Source organism: Pecten maximus, chromosome 6 (genome assembly GCF_902652985.1).
Source record: "Pecten maximus chromosome 6, xPecMax1.1, whole genome shotgun sequence".
In the NCBI taxonomy this organism is placed as follows: domain Eukaryota; kingdom Metazoa; phylum Mollusca; class Bivalvia; order Pectinida; family Pectinidae; genus Pecten; species Pecten maximus.
Window position 1 is genome coordinate 8,604,776 of NC_047020.1, and position 25,283 is coordinate 8,630,058.

General features: G+C 39.0%; 1 protein-coding gene across 1 annotated transcript in view; it reads right to left on the reverse strand.

The window, feature by feature from the left end:
- Window positions 1–654: 654 nt before the first annotated feature.
- LOC117328874 (kinase D-interacting substrate of 220 kDa B-like) overlaps window positions 655–25,283 on the reverse strand; it is a 41,375-nt gene continuing 16,746 nt past the window's right edge. The window contains 21 exon segments of the mRNA XM_033886462.1: window positions 655–1,476; window positions 2,057–2,436; window positions 3,121–3,308; window positions 3,502–3,664; window positions 5,128–5,320; window positions 14,201–14,461; window positions 14,670–15,097; window positions 15,291–15,439; window positions 15,942–16,101; window positions 16,542–16,724; window positions 17,086–17,247; window positions 17,483–17,549; window positions 17,551–17,661; window positions 18,829–18,927; window positions 19,491–19,589; window positions 19,995–20,093; window positions 20,343–20,441; window positions 21,718–21,816; window positions 22,488–22,586; window positions 23,066–23,164; window positions 24,853–24,951. Of these exon segments, the coding sequence (XP_033742353.1) occupies window positions 685–1,476; window positions 2,057–2,436; window positions 3,121–3,308; window positions 3,502–3,664; window positions 5,128–5,320; window positions 14,201–14,461; window positions 14,670–15,097; window positions 15,291–15,439; window positions 15,942–16,101; window positions 16,542–16,724; window positions 17,086–17,247; window positions 17,483–17,549; window positions 17,551–17,661; window positions 18,829–18,927; window positions 19,491–19,589; window positions 19,995–20,093; window positions 20,343–20,441; window positions 21,718–21,816; window positions 22,488–22,586; window positions 23,066–23,164; window positions 24,853–24,951 (4,029 nt within the window). The 3' untranslated portion in view covers window positions 655–684.

Below are 25,283 nucleotides of genomic sequence, written 5' to 3' on the forward strand. Positions count from 1 at the left end.
TTATGTATAAAATGATACAAGGTTTGTGAATTGTTTTCCAGTATTTATGTTAGGAGACTAAATTGAACATTTCAGTTTTAACATGTCAGTTGGATTCTTGTATGTTTTTGATCACAAATTCAGTGTCAAGTACAATTTTTTGACAACTTTCAAATTTACCTACCCTTTTTATATCACAAATTAAAAATAAGTACCAGGTATTTAAATATCTACAGTTACACATTAGATTCCCGGTCATCAATTTCTAAAATGGGTTCATCAGATTTGGCAGGGCCAAATTGAACAGAACCTTTGTTTGCGAGTTCAATAGTAGTTTGATCCACAGAAGAAGCTATGTAAGCCTGGACACTCTCCTCTAAAGTTCTCACATCCTGAGGAAGCAGAGATTCACTTCCTGCGGTTGCTCCTCCAGATTTCACTTCATTTACAACGTCTACCGTGTCGCTGGGAAATGTGGGAGCAGAGGCAGATCCTACAGGAAACATAGGTATGGAGGAAAACCCCTCGGAGTTCTCATTAGGAGTAGAACTTGGATGGGACAAAGAGGAGTTAGAGGCAAACATCCGACCAAGTTTTTCCACGCTGGTTGATAATGCCCCTACAGCACTACTCTTCTTAGCTTTGTGTGATTTACTTTTGAGGAGAGGTTCTGTCTCCTTTTTTGTACTGTCCTTTGACATAAAATCAGAATCGTCTAGTCCAAACTTGACTGGAGAGGTACGAGAGGAGTTGTCTTCTTCTCCCGGACTCGTCCTGGTCTTCTTCTGTAAAGTGCATCATGGCCTTGTGAAGTAAACCTGTTTCAAACTCCATCTGTCTTGCCAGGCTGTCTGTATGTGGTATTGACTGACTCCTGGAAGCCTCCTTGCTGTCTAAAGAACCTGCATATTGCTGACTATGACCACTGTACACAGAGTCCTGTTTAACTAGGGTGGGACGATATGATCCCATAGCGCATTGGTCGTTATATCCTGAAAATATCACATCGTCACTGATTTGAACAGACTTTTTTCTTTCAACAGAAAAAGGCTGGCTTTTCCGTCTCACACTATCAGCTGTGACTAATATTGATTTCTTTCTCCCATCTTCAAAAGCAGACTGACTCTGCACTTTCCCGATATCCGTTTCATCAATTTCCTGACCCCCACTTGCTTTGTCCAGATCATGTTCTGGACTAACATCTCTACTAGATGACATTGCATCCAACTGTTCTTCCTCTAGTACTAACAACTCCTCCTCCTTCTTTCTCATTGAGATAACAGCAGATTTGAACAGTTGCCAATCCCCAAATTTCATATTGATGACCTTGCCTAGTTCTCCAAGGTCACAGGTGGACAGCACTAGTCCACAAACATTGTTGTCATGGATACAGGCCTGATATTGTTCCAACATGGAATGATTTATACCTTTGACCTTTGACACTAAATCACACATTTCCTCCACACTGAGCATGCTCAGCTTTTTCTCCTCATAGCCCTGAAATTGAAAAAAAAAGATTTATAGAATGTTTTAAATATAGTGGTGTTTATGACAAAGGCTAAAACAAGATAGGTCCATAACAACAAGTTATATCTTGAATTATAACTCAGCTCAAAAATTATTTTCAAATTATATTGTTTGGCCCTGTCCCTCTACCCTAACAGAGAGATACATCCATACCTTCCTTAATCCTCTTTATCCAGATATTTCCTAAGCTAAATGAAGTTAAAACCTATTCATCTGAGTTAAGAGTCTTTTAAAGGTATACTTTTCCACAACTGGACCCTACCTCTCCCACTGTGATAGGAGGTGGACATAACGTTCATACAAGGAACACAATTCTAGGCCAGGAGACGCTTTATTTTAAATGAGATTAAAACGTTTCTCAAACATAAGGTATGAACTTTCAGATTACAGTTACAGGTGTATGTTAGCTAAAATATGCAATGTTTTTTTAAGGTAACATCCATTGCAGTTCATCTGTTTGTTCCATCTATTTAACTCTCATCAAAAATGTGCTTAATTCTGTATATTCTCCCATGATATCATTTGCATACAAGAAACTAAATAAACTTGCCTCAATTTGAACTTGTACCGTGCTTTCAACAGTGTCCGCACCCATTCTCTGTGTGTTGAAACCATATGATGTGTGACTGGGGTAGGGCATGCCCATGTAGGAGTGTGGGTGGTACATGCCAGGGTAGGGCGGGTAGGGCGGGTAGGGCATAGGCGCCATGGGCAGACTTCTATCCAAAGAGTATGACGACAACCCTGCTCCCTGGACTCGCGCTCCTGGTCGTCTTTGTAGAGGGTCCTGTCCACGGACTGGGGCTGCCATTGGCCCATTCATTGGTCCTAACATGGGACCAGTCATTGGACCACCCATTGGACCAGGTTTGGGGCTTGCTGATGGAAATGGGCTTCCTTGTCCATAGAGATCTGCATTCTTCTGCATCTCTGTTCAAAATAATTAAGAAATTTTCATATTGATTTAATCAACATTTTTTCGAAGACTTTATCCTGAAGCAAGTTGTTGTGATATGCATTGGGGTTTTGAGGAGAAGAATTTCAAATTTACTACTCTAAACAGTTAGATAACTTTATAATAAGTAAACTTCATTTAAATGTTTTAATCTATACATATAACCCTGGTAAATACTAGCCACTACAGTTCGACTAGACAGCATTCTCTTTAGCTTGATCGGTTGTGAGACTTGTAAGCCAGAAGTCCGGGGTTCGCTCCCTAGTGGAGACAGCGATTTAGTTTATCAAGCTCTCTGTTATATTGGTGCTCATGTAGGGACTTAAGAATTATACTTAGTGTTACTTTCACAAGCCTCGCTGTAACCCCTGGAGACTCAAGGATGAGGTCTACCCTGGTGGGGGAGTTTGTATTACTCTGGTAAATACTAGTACTCTCTGCTACAGCTTGGCTAGAGAGATTTTCTCTTTAGCTTGATTGGTTGGGAGTGAGACAAGTAAGCCCAAGGTCCCGGGTTCGATCACAAGCAGGCAGTGCTTTAGATTCAATTCATCGAGCTCTCTATTACACACACTGGTACTTTTTCATCCTTATATTATGCAAATCTTAAAATAACAACTGATGAATTTTTTTTACAATACAGCAATGAACACTTGTACCTCTGATGAGCTTTCGAAGGTAAGGATCTAGGTTGATGGCACAAGGAAGGAACTTTTTTAGGTCGCCAACATTCAGTATAGGGCTGCTTCTGGATCCTGTTCTCAGGAAGGTTTCCAGTTTACGAACATTACGGTCAATCTCCAACAAAGGCTCAATATCTCGGGATGACGGCATGCTGTCTACCACTCTGCAAAATATATATATCTATCATTTAAAATATCTCTCTAAAATATTGCTCTAAATAAACATAAAAATTTAGGTAGTGCTTCATTCCGGTCTATTTGACATATTAGATATGCTGGAAACAGATCCAAACATGAAGAATTACAGACAAAACCACAGGATTTTATGAATAGGTAGAGACCAACATGAGGGATTACCTATCATAAACAGAGGCCAGAGTTACTGAGGAGTCGAGCATTTCATTTTCCTCAAAGTACATTATGATCCAGGACACTCTGTATGGCCATTGCTCTATCAGATTTATCCAGGCAGCCAGGCGATGCCAGTTAAAGTCTATGTTGTAGGCACGCAGCAGTCTCCCTACAAATAAAACAAACTTTACAAACTTTGTCATCTTTCAAGGTTGTATTTTACTCAATACCGACAATGTAAAAACTACTTTCACAGGACAGTTTGAAAACTTCGTATTTAATGGTACAGTATCTTATTCCTGTCATCAAGAATTAGTGATTCAGACAGCTGTCTAATTAGTTCTTAAGTCAGATATATTAACAGAATTTCTGATGTTTTATTCTACTAAACCTGTCAATATATAAATTTGTACAGTCAAGCCTCTGTAATCCATTCAGCAATAATGTGGCTGTTCAACTATCTAGCCACCAGGAACAGGTTGTCTTATTATCATATCATTACAAATCTGGTTGTCCTATCAGGTTACCACTAGTCTGGTTGTCCTACTATCAGGTTACCACTAATCTGGTTGTCCTACTATCAGGTTACCACTAATCTGGTTGTCCTACTATCCAGTAACCACTAATCTGGTTGTCCTACTATCAGGTTTCCACTAGTCTGGTTGTCCTACTATCAGGTTACCACTAATCTGGTTGTCCTACTATCCAGTTACCACTAATCTGGTTGTCCTACTATCAGGTTTCCACTAGTCTGGTTGTCCTACTATCAGGTTACCACTAATCTGGTTGTCCTACTATCCAGTAACCACTAATCTGGTTGTCCTATCAGGTTTCCACTAGTCTGGTTGTCCTACTATCAGGTTACCACTAATCTGGTTGTCCTACTATCCAGTTACCACTAATCTGGTTGTCCTACTATCCAAATCACCACTAATCTGGTTGTCCTACTATCAGGTTACCACTAATTAATCTGGTTGTGACAGTATCCAGTCCCCACTAATCTGGTTGTCCCACTATCTGGTCCCCACTAATCTGGTTGTCCCACTATCCAGTCACCACTAATCTGGTTGGCCCACTATCCAGTCACCAATAATCTGGTTGTCCCACTATCCAGTCACCACTAATCTGTTTGTCCCAATATCTGGTCACCACTATTCTGGTTGTCCCAATATCCAGTCACCACTAATCTGGTTGTCCCTCTATGGCCCACTATCCAGTCACCACTAATCTGGTTGTCCTACTATCCAGTCACCACTAATCTGGTTGTCCCACTATCTGGTCACCACTATTCTGGTTGTCCCAATATCCAGTCACCACTAATCTGGTTGTCCCTCTATGGCCCACTATCCAGTCACCACCAATCTGGTTGTCCCACTATCAAGTCACCACTAATCTGGTTGTTCCACTATCCAGTCACCACTAATCAGGTTGTTCCACTATCCAGTCACCACTTATCTGATTGTTCCAGCATCATGCCAGATTTTTTAAGGACAGCTAGTGATTGGTATTGTAATAATCAGGCTCTCACAATAAAGCCATTTAATATGCCTGGAACAGAATTGCCTACACTGATGTATCTCAGTAAAATCACAAGGCAATGAGGAAGACAGAAAGGATATCAGTGAGATATACCTGTAACAGCCACGATGTTCATGAGGCGCCTCATGCTGCGAGGGTTGATATCACTGAAGTAGTCAGTCTTTGTTAATGAGTGAGATATATCCAGATTGGAGGCGTGACTACTAGTATCCTTACGCTGGCCAGTCCGTTTTTTACCATCTAAGCTGGAGTAGGATGACCATACAGAATCTTGATGCTGATATGTCTGAAATGTTGTATTTGGTTACTTCAATATTACATGTCACAATTCATGGCTGTCATTTTATTAACATTGACAAGATAAGCCTTACTTAAAGTTATCAAAAATAATCAAAACACACTATTAGTGTCTACTTACAGACCGACAGTTTTACATACATCTACAATGGGTTTTATTCCCTATTTAAGCTGTAATATCATTAATGTTGTATATTATTCCTGTTTTCATCATATGGCACTTATCTACGGAGTGGAATCATGCAATCAGGAATGCTTTATTACATATATGTACAAACATACCTGTAAAATTTTGAAGAAATTCTATTTTGAATAACATTGACATTTAACCAATATTTAAACTTGTGCAAACAGTGTTCAATACAAAATCAAGCTTCATCAAACTCTGTAAACAAATAGGACTGATAGAGTGATGGTTATAGGTGTGACCAACAGAAGGACGGACATAACAAAAACATAGGACTGATAGAGTGATGGTTAGGAGTGTGACTGACAGTAGGACGGACATAACAAAAACATAGGACTGATAGAGTGATGGTTATAGGTGTGACCAACAGAAGGACGGACATAACAAAAACATAGGACTGATAGAGTGATGGTTAGGAGTGTGACCTGACAGTAGGACGGACATAACAAAAATATAGGACTGATAGAGTGATGGTTAGGAGTGTGACCGACAGAAGGACGGACATAACAAAAACATAGGACTGATAGAGTGATGGTTATAGGTGTGACCAACAGAAGGACGGACATAACAAAAACATAGGACTGATAGAGTGATGGTTATAGGTGTGACCAACAGAAGGACGGACATAACAAAAACATAGGACTGATAGAGTGATGGTTATAGGTGTGACCAACAGAAGGACAGACATAACAAAAACATAGGACTGATAGAGTGATGGTTATAGGTGTGACCAACAATAGGACGGACATAACAAAAACATAGGACTGATAGAGTGATGGTTATAGGTGTGACCAACAATAGGACGGACATAACAAAAACATAGGACTGATAGAGTGATGGTTATAGGTGTGACCAACAGAAGGACAGACATAACAAAAACATAGGACTGATAGAGTGATGGTTATAGGTGTGACCAACAGAAGGACGGACATAACAAAAACATAGGACTGATAGAGTGATGGTTATAGGTGTGACCAACAGAAGGACGGACATAACAAAAACATAGGACTGATAGAGTGATGGTTATAGGTGTGACCAACAGAAGGACGGACATAACAAAAACATAGGACAGATAGAGTGATGGTTATAGGTGTGACCAACAGAAGGACGGACATAACAAAAACATAGGACTGATAGAGTGATGGTTATAGGTGTGACCAACAAAAGGACAGACATAACAAAAATATAGGACTGATAGAGTGATGGTTAGGAGTGTGACCGACAGAAGGACGGACATAACAAAAACATAGGACTGATAGAGTGATGGTTATAGGTGTGACCAACAGAAGGACGGACATAACAAAAACATAGGACTGATAGAGTGATGGTTAGGAGTGTGACCAACAGAAGGACGGACATAACAAAAACATAGGACAGATAGAGTGATGGTTATAGGTGTGACCAACAGAAGGACAGACATAACAAAAACATAGGACTGATAGAGTGATGGTTATAGGTGTGACCAACAGAAGGACGGACATAACAAAAACATAGGACTGATAGAGTGATGGTTAGGAGTGTGACTGACAGTAGGACGGACATAACAAAAATATAGGACTGATAGAGTGATGGTTAGGAGTGTGACCGACAGAAGGACGGACATAACAAAAACATAGGACTGATAGAGTGATGGTTATAGGTGTGACCAACAGAAGGACGGACATAACAAAAACATAGGACTGATAGAGTGATGGTTATAGGTGTGACCAACAGAAGGACGGACATAACAAAAACATAGGACTGATAGAGTGATGGTTATAGGTGTGACCAACAGAAGGACAGACATAACAAAAACATAGGACTGATAGAGTGATGGTTATAGGTGTGACCAACAATAGGACGGACATAACAAAAACATAGGACTGATAGAGTGATGGTTATAGGTGTGACCAACAATAGGACGGACATAACAAAAACATAGGACTGATAGAGTGATGGTTATAGGTGTGACCAACAGAAGGACAGACATAACAAAAACATAGGACTGATAGAGTGATGGTTATAGGTGTGACCAACAGAAGGACGGACATAACAAAAACATAGGACTGATAGAGTGATGGTTATAGGTGTGACCAACAGAAGGACGGACATAACAAAAACATAGGACTGATAGAGTGATGGTTATAGGTGTGACCAACAGAAGGACGGACATAACAAAAACATAGGACAGATAGAGTGATGGTTATAGGTGTGACCAACAGAAGGACGGACATAACAAAAACATAGGACTGATAGAGTGATGGTTATAGGTGTGACCAACAAAAGGACAGACATAACAAAAATATAGGACTGATAGAGTGATGGTTAGGAGTGTGACCGACAGAAGGACGGACATAACAAAAACATAGGACTGATAGAGTGATGGTTATAGGTGTGACCAACAGAAGGACGGACATAACAAAAACATAGGACTGATAGAGTGATGGTTAGGAGTGTGACCAACAGAAGGACGGACATAACAAAAACATAGGACAGATAGAGTGATGGTTATAGGTGTGACCAACAGAAGGACAGACATAACAAAAACATAGGACTGATAGAGTGATGGTTAGGAGTGTGACCAACAGAAGGACAGACATAACAAAAACATAGGACTGATAGAGTGATGGTTATAGGTGTGACCAACAGAAGGACGGACATAACAAAAACATAGGACTGATAGAGTGATGGTTAGGAGTGTGACCAACAGAAGGACGGACATAACAAAAACATAGGACAGATAGAGTGATGGTTATAGGTGTGACCAACAGAAGGACAGACATAACAAAAACATAGGACTGATAGAGTGATGGTTAGGAGTGTGACCAACAGAAGGACAGACATAACAAAAACATAGGACTGATAGAGTGATGGTTAGGAGTGTGACCGACAGAAGGACAGACATAACAAAAACATAGGACTGATAGAGTGATGGTTAGGAGTGTGACCGACAGAAGGACAGACATAACAAAAACATAGGACTGATAGAGTGATGGTTATAGGTGTGACCAACAGAAGGACAGACATAACAAAAACATAGGACTGATAGAGTGATGGTTATAGGTGTGACCAACAGAAGGACGGACATAACAAAAACGTAGGACTGATAGAGTGATGGTTAGGAGTGTGACCGACAGAAGGACGGACATAACAAAAACATAGGACTGATAGAGTGATGGTTATAGGTGTGACCAACAGAAGGACGGACATAACAAAAACGTAGGACTGATAGAGTGATGGTTAGGAGTGTGACCGACAGAAGGACAGACATAACAAAAACATAGGACTGATAGAGTGATGGTTATAGGTGTGACCAACAGAAGGACGGACATAACAAAAACATAGGACTGATAGAGTGATGGTTAGGAGTGTGACAGACAGACGGACAGACATAACAAAAACATAGGACTGATAGAGTGATGGTTATAGGTGTGACCAACAGAAGGACAGACATAACAAAAACATAGGACTGATAGAGTGATGGTTATAGGTGTGACCAACAGAAGGACGGACATAACAAAAACATAGGACTGATAGAGTGATGGTTAGGAGTGTGACAGACAGAAGGACAGACATAACAAAAACATAGGACTGATAGAGTGATGGTTATAGGTGTGACCAACAGAAGGACAGACATAACAAAAACATAGGACTGATAGAGTGATGGTTATAGGTGTGACCAACAGAAGGACGGACATAACAAAAACATAGGACTGATAGAGTGATGGTTAGGAGTGTGACCAACAGAAGGACGGACATAACAAAAACATAGGACTGATAGAGTGATGGTCAGGAGTGTGACAGACAGAAGGACAGACATAACAAAAACATAGGACTGATAGAGTGATGGTTATAGGTGTGACCAACAGAAGGACGGACATAACAAAAACATAGGACTGATAGAGTGATGGTTAGGAGTGTGACAGACAGAAGGACGGACATAACAAAAACATAGGACTGATAGAGTGATGGTTAGGAGTGTGACAGACAGAAGGACAGACATAACAAAAACATAGGACTGATAGAGTGATGGTTATAGGTGTGACCAACAGAAGGACAGACATAACAAAAACATAGGACTGATAGAGTGATGGTTATAGGTGTGACCAACAGAAGGACAGACATAACAAAAACATTGGACTGATGGAGTGATGGTTAGGAGTGTGACAGACAGAAGGACAGACATAACAAAAACATAGGACTGATAGAGTGATGGTTATAGGTGTGACCAACAGAAGGACGGACATAACAAAAACATAGGACTGATAGAGTGATGGTCAGGAGTGTGACCGATAGAAGGACGGACATAACAAAAACATAGGACTGATAGAGTGACGGTTATAGGTATGACCAACAGAAGGACGGACATAACAAAAACATAGGACTGATAGAGTGATGGTTAGGAGTGTGACCGACAGTAGGACGGACATAACAAAAACACAGGACTGATAGAGTGATGGTTAGGAGTGTGACCGACAGTAGGACAGACATTACAAAAACATAGGACTGATAGAGTAATGGTTAGGAGTGTGACCGACAGTAGGACAGACATTACAAAAACACAGGACTGATAGAGTGATGGTTAGGAGTGTGACAGACAGAAGGATGGACATAACAAAAACATAGGACTGATAGAGTAATGGTTAGGAGTGTGACCGACAGAAGGACGGACATAACAGAAGTTAGGGCTGATAGAGTGATGGTTAGGAGTGTGACCGACAGTAGGACGGACATAACAAAAACACAGGACTGATAGAGTGATGGTTGGGAGTGTGACCGACAGAAGGACAGACATAACAAAAACATAGGACTGATAGAGTGATGGTTAGGAGTGTGACCGACAGTAGGATGGACATAACAAAAACACAGGACTGATGGAGTGATGGTTAGGAGTGTGACCGACAGTAGGATGGACATAACAAAAATATAGGATAGATAAAGTGATGGTTAGGAGTGTGACCGACAGTAGGACAGACATTACAAAAACACAGGACTGATAGAGTGATGGTTAGGAGTGTGACCGACAGTAGGATGGACATAACAAAAACATTGGACTGATGGAGTGATGGTTAGGAGTGTGACCGACAGTAGGACAGACATAACAAAAACATTGGACTGATGGAGTAATGGTTAGGAGTGTGACCGACAGTAGGACAGACATTACAAAAACACAGGACTGATAGAGTAATGGTTAGGAGTGTGACCGACAGTAGGACAGACATAACAACAAGAGATCCCAGAGGGATCTTGGCGCCCACCATTGAATGATCTTTATAGGTTCCATGTTAGATTGATCTTTTCTCTACTTTTCCCTTCTTCTAAGTCTTACTAATCTGTGTAAATTCAGAAACAGCCCTCTAGATCTAGTACTTTTCAAACAAGGGGAACCTATATATAAAATTTAAGATTTAGCGATAATGGCTGTCTGTCGGCCATGTTGTTTTCCGATTGGTCCCAAAATGCAATACCAGGGACCAAGGGGAACCTACATATGAAATTTGAGAAAGATCCCTTCAGTACCTTCTGTACAATAGCGATAACAAACTTCAATTTTCAAAATACAAGATGGCTGCCTGTCAGCCAGGTTGTTTTCTGACTGGTCTCAAAATCCAATATGTATAACTAGACACAGAGGGCAACCTACAAATGAAATTCAGAAAGATCCTTTCAGCAATTTCTGATAAATAGCGATAACAATCTTCAATTGTCAAAATCCAAGATGGCTGCCTGTCGGCCATGTTGTTTTTCGATTGGTCTCAAAATGCAATATGCATAACTACGCACTGAGGGAAACCTACATATGAAATTTGAGAAAGATCCCTTCAGTACTTTCTGAGAAATAGCGATAACAAACTTCAATTGTCAAAATCCAAGATGACTGCCTGTCAGCCATGTTGTTTTCCGAATAGTCTAAAAATGCAATATGCATAACTAGGCACCAAGGGGAACCTACATATGAAATTTCAGAAAGATCCCTTCAGTACTTTCTGAGAAATAGCGATAACAAACTTCAATTGTCAAAATCCAAGATGGCTGCCTGTCGGCCATGTTGTCTTCAGATTAGTCTCAAAATGCAATATGCATAACTAGGCACCGAGGGAAACCTACATATGAAATTTCAGAAAGATCCCTTCATAAGTATCTGAGAAATAGCGATAACAAACTTCAATTGTCAAAATCCAAGATGGCTGCCTGTCGGCCATGTTGTTTTCCAATTGGTCTCAAAACGCAATATGCATAACAAGGCACCAAGAGGAACCTTTATATGAAATTTCAGAAAGATCCCTTCATAAGTTTCTGAGAAATAGCGATAACAAGCTTCAATTGTCAAAATCCAAGATGGCTGCCTGTCGGCCATGTTGTTTTTCGATTGGTGTCAAAATGCAATATGCATAACTAGGCACCAAGGGGAATCTACATATGAAATTTGAGAAAGATCCCTTCAGTTCTTTCTCAGAAATAGCGATAACAAACTTCAATTGTCAAAATCCAAGATGGCTGCCTGTCGGCCATGTTGTTTTCCGATTGGTGTCAAAATGCAATATGCATAACTAGGCACCAAGGGGAATCTACATATGAAATTTGAGAAAGATCCCTTCAGTACTTTCTCAGAAATAGCGATAACAAACTTCAATTGTCAAAATCCAAGATGGCTGCCTGTCGGCCATGTTGTTTTCCGATTGGTCTCAAAATGCAATATGCATAACTAGGCACCAAGGGAAGCCTACATATGAAATTTGAGAAAGATCCCTTCAGTACTTTCTCAGAAATAGCGATAACAAACTTCAATTGTCAAAATCCAAGATGGCTGCCTGTCGGCCATGTTGTTTTCCGATTGGTCTCAAAATGCAATATGCATAACTAGGCACCAAGGGGAACCTACATATGAAATTTGAGAAAGATCCCTTCAGTATTTTCTCGAGAATAGCGATAACAAACTTCAATTGTCAAAATCCAAGATGGCTGCCTGTCGGCCATGTTGTTTTCCGATTGGTCTCAAAATGCAATATGCATAACTAGGCACCAAGGGGAACCCACATATGAAATTTGAGAAAGATCCCTTCAGTACTCTCTGAGGATTAGCGATAACAAACTTCAATTGTCAAAATCCAAGATGGCTGCCTGTCGGCCATGTTGTTTTCCGATTGGTCTCAAAATGCAATATGCATAACTAGGCACCAAGGGAAGCCTACATATGAAATTTGAGAAAGATCCCTTCAGTACTTTCTCAGAAATAGCGATAACAAACTTCAATTATCAAAATCCAAGATGGCTGCCTGTCGGCCATGTTGTTTTCCGATTGGTCTCAAAATGCAATATGCATAACTAGGCACCAAGGGAAGCCTACATATGAAATTTGAGAAAGATCCCTTCAGTACTCTCTGAGGATTAGCGATAACAAACTTCAATTGTCAAAATCCAAGATGGCTGCCTGTCGGCCATGTTGTTTTCCGATTGGTCTCAAAATGCAATATGCATAACTAGGCACCAAGGGGAACCCACATATGAAATTTGGGAAAGATCCCTTCAGTACTCTCTGAGGATTAGCGATAACAAGAATTGTTTACGGACGGACGGACGGACGGACGGACGGAGGGACGGACGGACGGACGGAGGGACGGACGGACGACGGACCACGGACGCAGGGCGATTTGAATAGCCCACCATCTGATGATGGTGGGCTAAAAACATTGGACTGATGGAGTGATGGTTAGGAGTGTGACCGAAAGTAGGACAGACATTACAAAAACACAGGACTGATAGAGTAATGGTTAGGAGTGTGACCGACAGTAGGACAGACATAACAAAAACATTGGACTGATGGAGTGATGGTTAGGAGTGTGACCGACAGTAGGACAGACATTACAAAAACACAGGACTGATAGAGTAATGGTTAGGAGTGTGACCGACAGTAGGACAGACATAACAAAAACATTGGACTGATGGAGTGATGGTTAGGAGTGTGACCGACAGTAGGACAGACATTACAAAAACACAGGACTGATAGAGTGATGGTTAGGAGTGTGACCGACAGTAGGACAGACATAACAAAAACATAGGACTGATAGAGTGATGGTTAGGAGTGTGACCGACAGTAGGACGGACATAACAAAAACATAGGACTGATAGAGTGATGGTTAGGAGTGTGACCGACAGTAGGACAGACATAACAAAAACGTAGGACTGATAGAGTGATGGTTAGGAGTGTGACCGACAGTAGGACAGACATAACAAAAACATAGGACTGATAGAGTGATGGTTAGGAGTGTGACCGACAGTAGGACGGACATAACAAAAACATAGGACTGATAGAGTGATGGTTAGGAGTGTGACCGACAGTAGGACAGACATTACAAAAACACAGGACTGATAGAGTGATGGTTAGGAGTGTGACCGACAGTAGGATGGACATAACAAAAACATTGGACTGATGGAGTAATGGTTAGGAGTGTGACCGACAGTAGGACGAACATAACAAAAATATAGGATAGATAAAGTGATGGTAAGGAGTTTGACCGACAGAAGGACAGACATAACAGAAGATAGGACTCAATCATAGGAATACAATCTGGCTGCTACAGAGGATGTTGTTTATACAAGACTACTTCCACTTCCTGTTTCCTATCAACTGTTAGAAACATATGCTATTTTCTCTTTAACAATATTTCTGGTGCCATATTCCTCAGACAATTTTCTCCTCACCTTATTCCTAGTAGGGGATTCATCCCCAGGGGTAGGGCTTCCCGCCATGTCTTGTTTCTCTATTTTGATGCCCTGACTCTGAAGGTAGAAGGGAAGATGAACCGAGTTTCGGAGGTAGTCAAACCCATTAACATTAGAGTCATGGATGTCAAGCTTCAGATTGGACTCGATGCCTTTAATGATAATGTTAGGGTCCACAGCCAGAATGGTGATGAAGGGTGAATCTTCATCTGAGAACAGGGCCTTGATGATGTCTAGCACCTGCAGGCAAAACAAAAGTTTCATTGTTTTTTTGCTAAAAACTTATTTGTTGCTGATTTCTAACTAATATACAAATATGAATTTTTAAGGCTAAAGAGCTGTTCAGATGTAGATTTACAATACAATTAGCCCTCAGTCCTGAGGAAGTGATGTATACCTGTAAAACCAAATGAGTAAAGATGACCAAATATCTGTAAATGTATTGTACCTGTAGGACTTTGTCCTGCTCACAGCTGTCCAGTCCATCCACAATGACAACCAACCGAGTTTGACCGTTCTTAAATTTATCCATACAGGTTACCATTTTAGTCATCAGCATCACCTCGTACTTTAGTTTCTGCATCAGGCCGTCCATCTTGATGACATCAATCTTGTCAGCAGCCTGGTTGATTCTGGACTGTTGAGAGCGAAGCAGGGCCAATAATGCTTTCCCCCAGGTGAAGGCATTACTGATGATAGACAAACCCACAATGGAGGCGAAGGTTATCATGGCTGCATTAACAGACACTGTGTTGTCGTCGTCGATACCGTTTGTGACCAGCAGTGTGACGCCTACACCGATACACAGTGTGACGATGATGACAATCAGGAAGTATGGGATACAACACAGAGATTTAAACCTGCCTGTGTATATCTCTGTCAAAACAAAAATAGAGTCACTGTTATAACACCATAAATAGTATGATATAATGAAAACTGACAAATATCCTCAATTTTTAACAATACTCAAAAAGTTTTTTTATTTTTTATCTGAAATTAACTTTCTTTTGTGTTATAAACTCTGGCCACAAGCTCTTGAAAAAAATCCTAAGTAAATTGTTTTGCATACTTCCAGTGCTTGGTTTGAAAACCCTGAAGAGCCTCGCCACAAAAACTCCGTATTCCTGCTCCAGAACATCTCCTAGCGTGCCTACCATGGCTGCCAGTGACTTCTCTCCGCCAACACTCACTAGACGTGTACTCTCAGAAAATAGAAACCTGTGTGCACAGAATAATTCTTCATATTAATAAAGGTTTTGATTGGTGCCTCAGTAGTCATGATTAATAATGTTCAGATCAATCACTACCGAATCTATCAGAAAAAAAAATATCCATTCAATATAAAGACATGTGAATGTCAAACCTGTACATTAAGTGTTATGTATTCTATAGAGATTGAATTTCTTCAATGGCAGTATGAACAAGAGTGTGATGTTCATGGCAGTATGTTCACGGCAGTATGAACAAGAGTGTGATGTTCATGGCAGTATGAACAAGAGTGTGATGTTCACGGCAGTATGAACAAGAGTGTGATGTTCACGGCAGTATGAACAAGAGTGTGATGTTCATGGCAGTATGAACAAGAGTGTGATGTTCATGGCAGTATGAACAAGAGTGTGATGTTCATGGCAGTATGAACAAGAGTGTGATATTCATACTATGTTTAGTAAGTAAATGTGTCTATAGGATGATCCATAAATAGTTGATGAAGAGAACTTACTTGACTGTGTGACCATCATTGACTTGCTGCGGCCACTGAGCAGGGTTACAGAAGAGCACCTTTAGTAGCAGTTTGAGCAATAGCATCTTCCTCCCCAACGAGAGACTGATCAACACTGCAAGGCGCAGTTCATACTTCTGGGCAAGATGGTACACCATACCTAAAATAAGACACATTCCATACAGGCAAAATGGTACAGAGGGTCAGCCCCATCATTTGTACAAATTTGAATCCCAGCCACCTAGAGATGCTACCGCTGAAATATCAATGTCATACATTGCTTAGGTCCAGAGAAGATGTATTAATATCAATACATGTATTGCCAAATGAACCCCTTCGGGCCCCTGGGGGTCAGTCCCATCATTTGTATAAATTTGAATCCCAGACACCTAGGGATGCTTCCTACCAAATTTGGTTAAATTCTAATCAACGGTTCAGAAGAAGAAGTCAATTTTGTTGAAAGACGGACAGACGCCACGGTATCCTTTGACCAAGGTGAGCTTATACCAGCTTATGAGAAGTGTACAAATTTTATTGAGCTTTTGATTAGGTAAGTAAAATATAAATTTTTCGAATCGATGACTCATTAACTGTACTTACCCAGACAGAAGTACTCAAAAGGGAACATGCCAAGTCCAACTCCAAGGCCATACTGCCAGCCCCAGATTAGAGCGATGGTTACACCGATGATGTTGTTGAGGACAAGAAGAAGAAAGAACAATGCCCAACAGAATGGTGTGAAGTGCTCCTCTACACTCTCCTTAGTAAATGATTTCATCTCATCTGTAAAATATACATGTCATTGGGCTGACCTGTTGTTAGAAAATCACATACCGAACACTTGTTCTCAGAGTGGAATTTCTACTGTATATTGATTACCCTGCTAAATATACAAATTTAACTCATCCATTCCAGTAGTACTCAGGAGAAATCTCAATCAGGGGAAATCTCTATACTAACTCTGTAACGTACTCATGAGAAATCTCTATACTTACTCTGTAACTTACTCAGGAGAAATCTCTATACTAACTCTGTAACGTACTCAGGAGAAATCTCTATCAGGGGAAATCTCTATACTTACTCTGTAACTGACAGGAGAAATCTCTATACTTACTCTGTACTTCGGAGAAATCTTTATACTTACTCTGTAACTTGCTAAGAAGAAAGGACTTTCCACTACCCCACTTGGCATACAGGCCTACAGTGATAGGTGTGTTTAGGGAAGGGTCACTGAGTATATCGGCCAGGGCACTCGTGTAGATGTTGTAACCCAACAGGTTTTCACCATCGTTAGCATTCAGGTTTCCTGTACATCAAATTCTATGGCTTAGTGTTTATCAATAACATTGAGAAAATCAACAAAATGTTTGTAAAACTATCTTTATATTCCAAACTTGCCATTAATAGGCAAAAAACTTTAGTTTACTTTGCAGTGAAAAGGTTAAGATTAATATTTATGCATACACTGTATATTTACATATTTCCAACTCCATTAATTATCAGCCATGATATTTTTTCCCATTGCTACAAAATGTACATACGATGGCCGAAAATCTGTGTGAGGATACTCTTCTGGTGGTAGGCATCAATGTTGTAGGGTGTGTCGCCCTGCCTTGTTGGAGCGGTACAACAGGCGGCCATTACGCGGATTCCTCAACAACAGCTCAGTGATCCTCTTACTTCTGGCTCTGAGAGAGATGTGTAGGGCATTGTCTCCCCTCTATAACACAGATACACTTGTTGTACACTGACTGTCTGTGTCAAACTTTCTGCTAGGTGTTTATAATTTATATAGTGGTTACACAACGAGTGGTTGATGGATATGGAATTTATTTCACACGAGTAAGTTATTTTTTAAAAGTTACAAAAGACACAAGCTTTAGTGAGTGTTTTTTGCAACTTTTAAAAAATAACTTACGAGTGTGAAATAAATTCCATATTCAACAATTTTGAGTCATGTGACCTGTTTCTACCACAATAATATCGGCTTGAATCAAAGGGAAACGTGGCCAAGTATAATTTCACGTATGCAAATAAAGTGTACCGGTGACGTCCGGGACCCGGTGATGTGACGTCATTAGATTATTGATGACATCAATAACAATTGCAGCTTTGGTCAAAGTTCACCGTGTTAGCCAATCAAAATGCGTACAGAGTTTATACCACGTGTGGTATAAACAGATTGTTAATCAACAGCTGTAATGATTAACTGATGGTCTGAGAGTTGAATAACACAGGGTATTGTGGTAGAAAGTTGGATAAATAACCTAGGATATTCACCATAACAAACATCAGGAATATAAAACCTGGACATCGTCCTGCTCAGAAACGTCTGTAAACATGGCAGAATAAACATATACAAACTAGAAGATCATGTAACTTTGCATTACAATTACCAAAATCTTCTTCGTTCCCCACATTCTATTTGATAGTACCCGGTAACCCAGACCTATAAAAACATCTAAGGTGCAGATTAGAATGATTGGTGACCTTGACATCTGAACTTTTGATTACAATTACATTAACTCAACTCATGTCATTCAGTCACCCTACTCCAAGTAATAACCATACATACTCCAGTTAATGTTTTAACATGAAGACTTCAATGTGAAAGCCACCTTAAATTAGACTTCAAAATATCAGTGATCCCATTGCCCCATTGTGATCTAGTTATTCCTTCTCATCACTGTGACCCTGACCTCTTAACCCCAAAATTCCTTCTCATCTTGATGACCCTGACCACTTTACCCCAAAATCAACATAGTTCCTTCTCATCAGACAACAATGGTGGTAACAAATTGTGAACAGAAAGACAAACAGATATGACACACAGTGTATTAAGATTGCATTAAGACTGTGTGGTATTAAGTATTGAATTATAGGCTACCTTGTCCACAGCAGACACTTTAGCACCCTTGTCCAGAAAGAGACGGACACATTGTTCGTTCCTGTTCCTCACAGCTCGCATTAATGGGGTGTCCTCATCCTGTAAAGTAAATAAACATCCGTAATAATCACTCGGTCATCCAACACCAAAATGTCCGACCAGAAAGTGAAATATCTAATGTTATTAATCAGCCATAATAATCACTCGGTCGTCCAACACCAAAATGGCCGACCAGAAAGTGAAATATCTAATTTTATTAATCAGCCATAATAATCACTCAGTCGTCCAACACCAAAATGGCCGACCGGAAAGTGAAATATCTAATGTTATTAATCAGCCATAATAATCACTCGGTCGTCCAACACCAAAATGGCCGACCAGAAAGTGAAATATCTAATGTTATTAATCAGCCATAATAATCACTCGGTCGTCCAACACCAAAATGGCCGACCGGAAAGTGAAATATCTAATGTTATTAATCGTAAACAAATCCATTTTTCATTCACATATCCTGCTACTGTAAACAGGAAATTCAATCACATTATTTTAATTTTTGACAACATAAGTATTCCTGTTATACAATGATGCACAAAGGTACACAAAGAAACTGGAAACATTCAACACTATATAGTTATATTAACCAAGATACATCACTAAATCACCTTTGTACTGATTTCCAGATCAGGGTTATTATCAAGCAATGATCTTAGGATATCCACTTGACCTTTCTCCACTGCCCAGTAGGTAGCTGTCTTTCCTTCCTACAAACAGAATGATTAATAGAATTTTGCTTGTAAAGACATCACTGTATTAGCACATGATAGTTGTCATACCCTGGGGGATGGTGGTGGTGGGGTTGGGGGGTGGGGTGACAGAGAAATAGTGGCAACACATCTGTGATTGATGGGAGAAATCAGTATCTCAGTATGTTCAGTATATATATGAGTGATAGATGATGTTAATTTCACTTTAAATCTACACTTTGTTCATATATAGTATTGCTTATCAATAATAACTGAATAAACTAAATTTAATATCAAAAACAAATTAATTTATCTATCAAAAATAAAATGTTGAAATAACTCTGGTTCCAAAGGAAACCCCTTAAAGGTTACAGAAACAGCATATCACAGTGTAGCCAGAAATATGAATTCAGAATTACATACCGCACCCTGGACATCCACATCAGCATATTTGTTCAGCAGAGCCCTAACAATCTCTACATGGCCGCTCTTAACAGCATGGATCAGGATCGTGTCACCAGCCTGCATAACAGTACAGATTTGTTTGGGGTTTAACAATAAATATTTCAATGGCTATTTTATATAAAATATAAGAAGGTATCAATATAGTACTGATTTAGCATCTTTTATTTTTTATTTTATTTATAAAATGAACAAAAATTTATATCAATTCCAGTTATCTACACAGTGAGAGAGAGAGAGAGAGTTTCACACTAGTTAATGTGAAAGAGAAGGAACAAATATGCAGTTTTTTGAAGAACCATTACTCACTCTGTCTGCTATGTTAACATAAGCACCCTTGGCCAGCAAGTCGTGTGCTATCTCTATGTAACCCTCCTTGGCTGCAATGGTCAGGGCAGAAAATCCATCCTTAAAAGAAAATTAATATTACCCCATTAAAATAAAAATCAATCAATATTTATGTCTGAAAACAATACCCAAACTGTGACATGATAGATGTACAAGAAATATTTCATCAGTGTCTGTTAGTGAGGAAAGGTACCATTTTTGTAATTGGTAAGGTATAAGTATCATTTTTGTAATTGGTAAGGTGTAAGTACCATTTCTGTAATTGGTAAGGTGTAAGTACCATTTCTGTAATTGGTAAGGTGTAAGAATCATTTCTGTAATTGGTAAGGTGTAAGAATCATTTCTGTAATTGGTAAGGTGTAAGAATCATTTCTGTAATTGGAAAGGTGTATGTACCATTTTTGTAATTGGTAAGGTGTAAGTACCATTTTTGTAATTGGTAAGGTGTAAGTATCATTTTTGTAATTGGTAAGGTGTAAGTATCATTTTTGTAATTGGTAAGGTGTAAGTATCATTTTAGTAATTGGTAAGGTGTATGAGGTGTATGTACCATTTTTGTAATTGGTAAGGTGTATGTACCATTTTTGTAATTGGTAAGGTGTAAGTATCATTTTTGTAATTGGTAAGGTGTATGTACCATTTTTGTAATTGGTAAGGTGTATGTACCATTTTTGTAATTGGTAAGGTGTATGTACCATTTTTGTAATTGGTAAGGTGTAAGTACCATTTTTGTAATTGGTAAGGTGTATGTACCATTTTTGTAATTGGTAAGGTGTATGTACCATTTTTGTAATTGGTAAGGTGTATGTACCATTTTTGTAATTGGTAAGGTGTATGTACCATTTTTGTAATTGGTAAGGTGTAAGTATCATTTTTGTAATTGGTAAGGTGTATGTACCATTTTTGTAATTGGTAAGGTGTATGTACCATTTTTGTAATTGGTAAGGTGTATGTACCATTTTTGTAATTGGTAAGGTGTATGTACCATTTTTGTAATTGGTAAGGTGTATGTACCATTTTTGTAATTGGTAAGGTGTATGTACCATTTTTGTAATTGGTAAGGTGTAAGTACCATTTTTGTAATTGGTAAGGTGTAAGTACCATTTTTGTAATTGGTCAGGTGTATGTACCATTTTTGTAATTGGTAAGGTGTATGTACCATTTTTGTAATTGGTAAGGTGTAAGTATCATTTTTGTAATTGGTAAGGTGTATGTACCATTTTTATAATTGGTAAGGTGTATGTACCATTTTTGTAATTGGTAAGGTGTATGTACCATTTTTGTAATTGGTAAGGTGAACATATCATTTTTGTAATTGATAGGATTAATTAAGTACCTTATCAACAGCATTGATATTAGGGTCATACTCAAGGATCTGGTTGACCACCTCTGAGCTCCCGAACTTGGTTGCCACCAGCAGAGCAGTCCAGGAATTCTGACAATAAAAGGTACAATATGTCTTATTCCTATCTGTGATAGACAAAGTTGGGTTAGAGGTATTTCTATGTCTCCTCTTGACTGTGATTTTGTTTCAAACCATAATTTTTACAAATTGAATATACCACAATGATATACAGTGAAACCTCACCTTACGACCACCTCAAAATTATGACCACCCTGCTATTACGGGCATTTTTTTTCAGTCCCAATTTTTTCTCTATATATCTTTGTATTGGTCGCTTCACTATTACGACCATCCGCTATTCCATAATACGACCACCTTGGGCTGTCCCAACGACCACTAATTAACGTTAATTACCCCCACAATTACGACCACTTGGTCATGTCTAAAAAATTACCTGGTGTGTAGCGAGCCAAAATGTACATTCTAATTCCACAGATAAGTGATTAACATACAAACTATAATGTGTACTCCAGACTTCAACAAAATAAATAATTACAAATTTTCCTTGATTGAAAATTTCACTGAAATATGGGCTGTAAGGAAATCCTTATCTTAAACTAGGAAATATTTGTGAAACTGGAGTCAGGTATGATCAAATATGATGAATTTTTTAGCAAATGAGCAGTTCATGTATTGCTGAATCTATAAACTTCCTGTTCCAATCGTCAAGTATTGTTTGTATTAAGACATTCTGTCCTTACCATGCCGGTTGTGTCCACATTGGCTCCATCCTTTAACAGAACCTCGACAATCTCTTGATAGCCCTTCCTGGCAGCCCAGATCAGAGGAGTTGTCCCGTACTGCCCATACATAACACATTATTTAAAGGATGTTTACAATGTTATTTTCATAGAATTTTTATACATTTATATCATATTTTATACATTTATATCATATTTTATACATTTATATAATATTTTATACATTTATATCATATTTTATACATTTATATCATATTTTATATATTTATATCATATTTTATACATCTGTATCATATTTTATACATTTATATCATGTATAAAATTTATATCATATTTTACGAGACAATACATATTTATCATTCATGTCATTGTATTTGTCAATATCACTTGAATTTCTTTCTCTTTTCATTTTAAATATTGATTTAATTCTCATGTTAAATAAACACCATTATTCATAAGAACAATCTCTAAGTAGAGACTTACTTACCATTACTATCACAGACCAGCTTACTTAACAACTGTGATTATTTTAAATTTAGTTAATTTTTTAATTCTTTGATTTCAAACCCAGTCCTGACCTTGTCAGCCATGTTGACTTTGGCCCCATGCTGTAAGAGCTCTTTGACAATCTCTGTGTAACCTCGTCCAGCAGCCCATGACAGACATGTCATGTTGAACTATAAATAGGAAGTTATTTTAATTAGCATAATTTTCTCAAAATGTGTTATAAGTGATAAACATTCAAGAGGAAGACTTTATTTTCTTATATTTTAAAAACAATTTAGCTATGATACAACAAAACCATGTAGATATGTGAATGTGAACTCAATCTGTTGATAAGGCTCCTAAGATACCTTGTACATAAGGTTTTATATTTATAAAGTGGTCGAGTGTGACCTTTAACATTTAACCTTGGCCTATAATAGGAGTAGATCCTAATGTTATGATACTCTGATGTAGGAAGTATACTGAAACTGTCTCCATAGTCTTTGGAAAGATAGGAAACAGGAAAAGCCCCTTTCTGATATATAGTCCATTATGACTTTACAGAGGGACTCAATTATTTTAAAAGTCTTTTGAGAGGTTAATTAGATATCCTGTACACAAACCTTGGGCTAATGATGGACAATAACATACACAAGTAAAAAAGCACAGAGTCCAAATGATGGACTCATTCACATACACAAGTAGAGACTCACATACACAAGTAGAGACTCACATACACAAGTAGAGACTCACATACACAGGTAGAGACTCACATACACAAGTAGAGACTCACAGACAGAGTCCAAATGATGGACTCATTCACATACACAAGTAGAGACTCACAGACAGAGTCCAAATGATGGACTCATTCACATACATCAAGTAGAGACTCACAGACAGAGTCCAAATGATGGACTCATTCACATACACAAGTAGAGACTCACAGACAGAGTCCAAATGATGGACTCATCCACATACTCAAGTAGAGACTCACAGACAGAGTCCAAATGATGGACTCATTCACATACTCAAGTAGAGACTCACAGACAGAGTCCAAATGATGGACTCATTCACATACACAAGTAGAGACTCACAGACAGAGTCCAAATGATGGACTCATTCACATACACAAGTAGAGACTCACAGACAGAGTCCAAATGATGGACTCATTCACATACACAAGTAGAGACTCACAGACAGAGTCCAAATGATGGACTCATTCACATACACAAGTAGAGACTCACAGACAGAGTCCAAATGATGGACTCATTCACATACACAAGTAGAGACTCACAGACAGAGTCCAAATGATGGACTCATTCACATACATGACTAGAGACTCACAGACAGAGTCCAAATGATGGACTCATTCACATACACAAGTAGAGACCCACAGACAGAGTCCAAATGATGGACTCATTCACATACACAAGTAGAGACCCACAGACAGAGTCCAAATGATGGACTCATTCACATACACAAGTAGAGACTCACAGACAGAGTCCAAATGATGGACTCATTCACATACACAAGTAGAGACTCACAGACAGAGTCCAAATGATGGACTCATTCACATACACAAGTAGAGACTCACAGACAGAGTCCAAATGATGGACTCATTCACATACTCAAGTAGAGACCCACAGGAGTCCAAATGATGGACTCATTCACATACACAAGTAGAGACTCACAGACAGAGTCCAAATGATGGACTCATTAACATACACAAGTAGAGACTCACAGACAGAGTCATTTGTGTATATACTCCATCTGTGAGGAGCATACTGTAACTTTAACAGAATAAAAGTAAATAATCATAAATACACTGGTCCACTAGAACACCAGATTACTGTAACTATAACAAGTAAATTATACATACCTCGGCCTTGATATTACAGTTAGCTCCCCTGTCCAGCAGCTCACTGACAACTTCCTCCCAGCCTTTGTAACAGGCCCACATCAGAGCTGTCCATCCCATCTAACAACAACATATCAACAAACCGCTAATCAACAAACAACACATAAACAACACATAAACAAACAAAAAATCAACAAATCACTCAACATTGTATACTGACCATATCTCTATGTTCAACAGACACTGTATACTGGCCATATCTCTGTGTTCAACAGACACTGTATACTGGCCATATCTCTGTGTTCAACAGACACTGTATACTGACCATATCTCTGTGTTCAACAGAGACTGTATACTGACCATATCTCTATGTTCAACAGACACTGTATACTGGCCATATCTCTGTGTTCAACAGACACTGTATACTGACCATATCTCTGTGTTCAACAGAC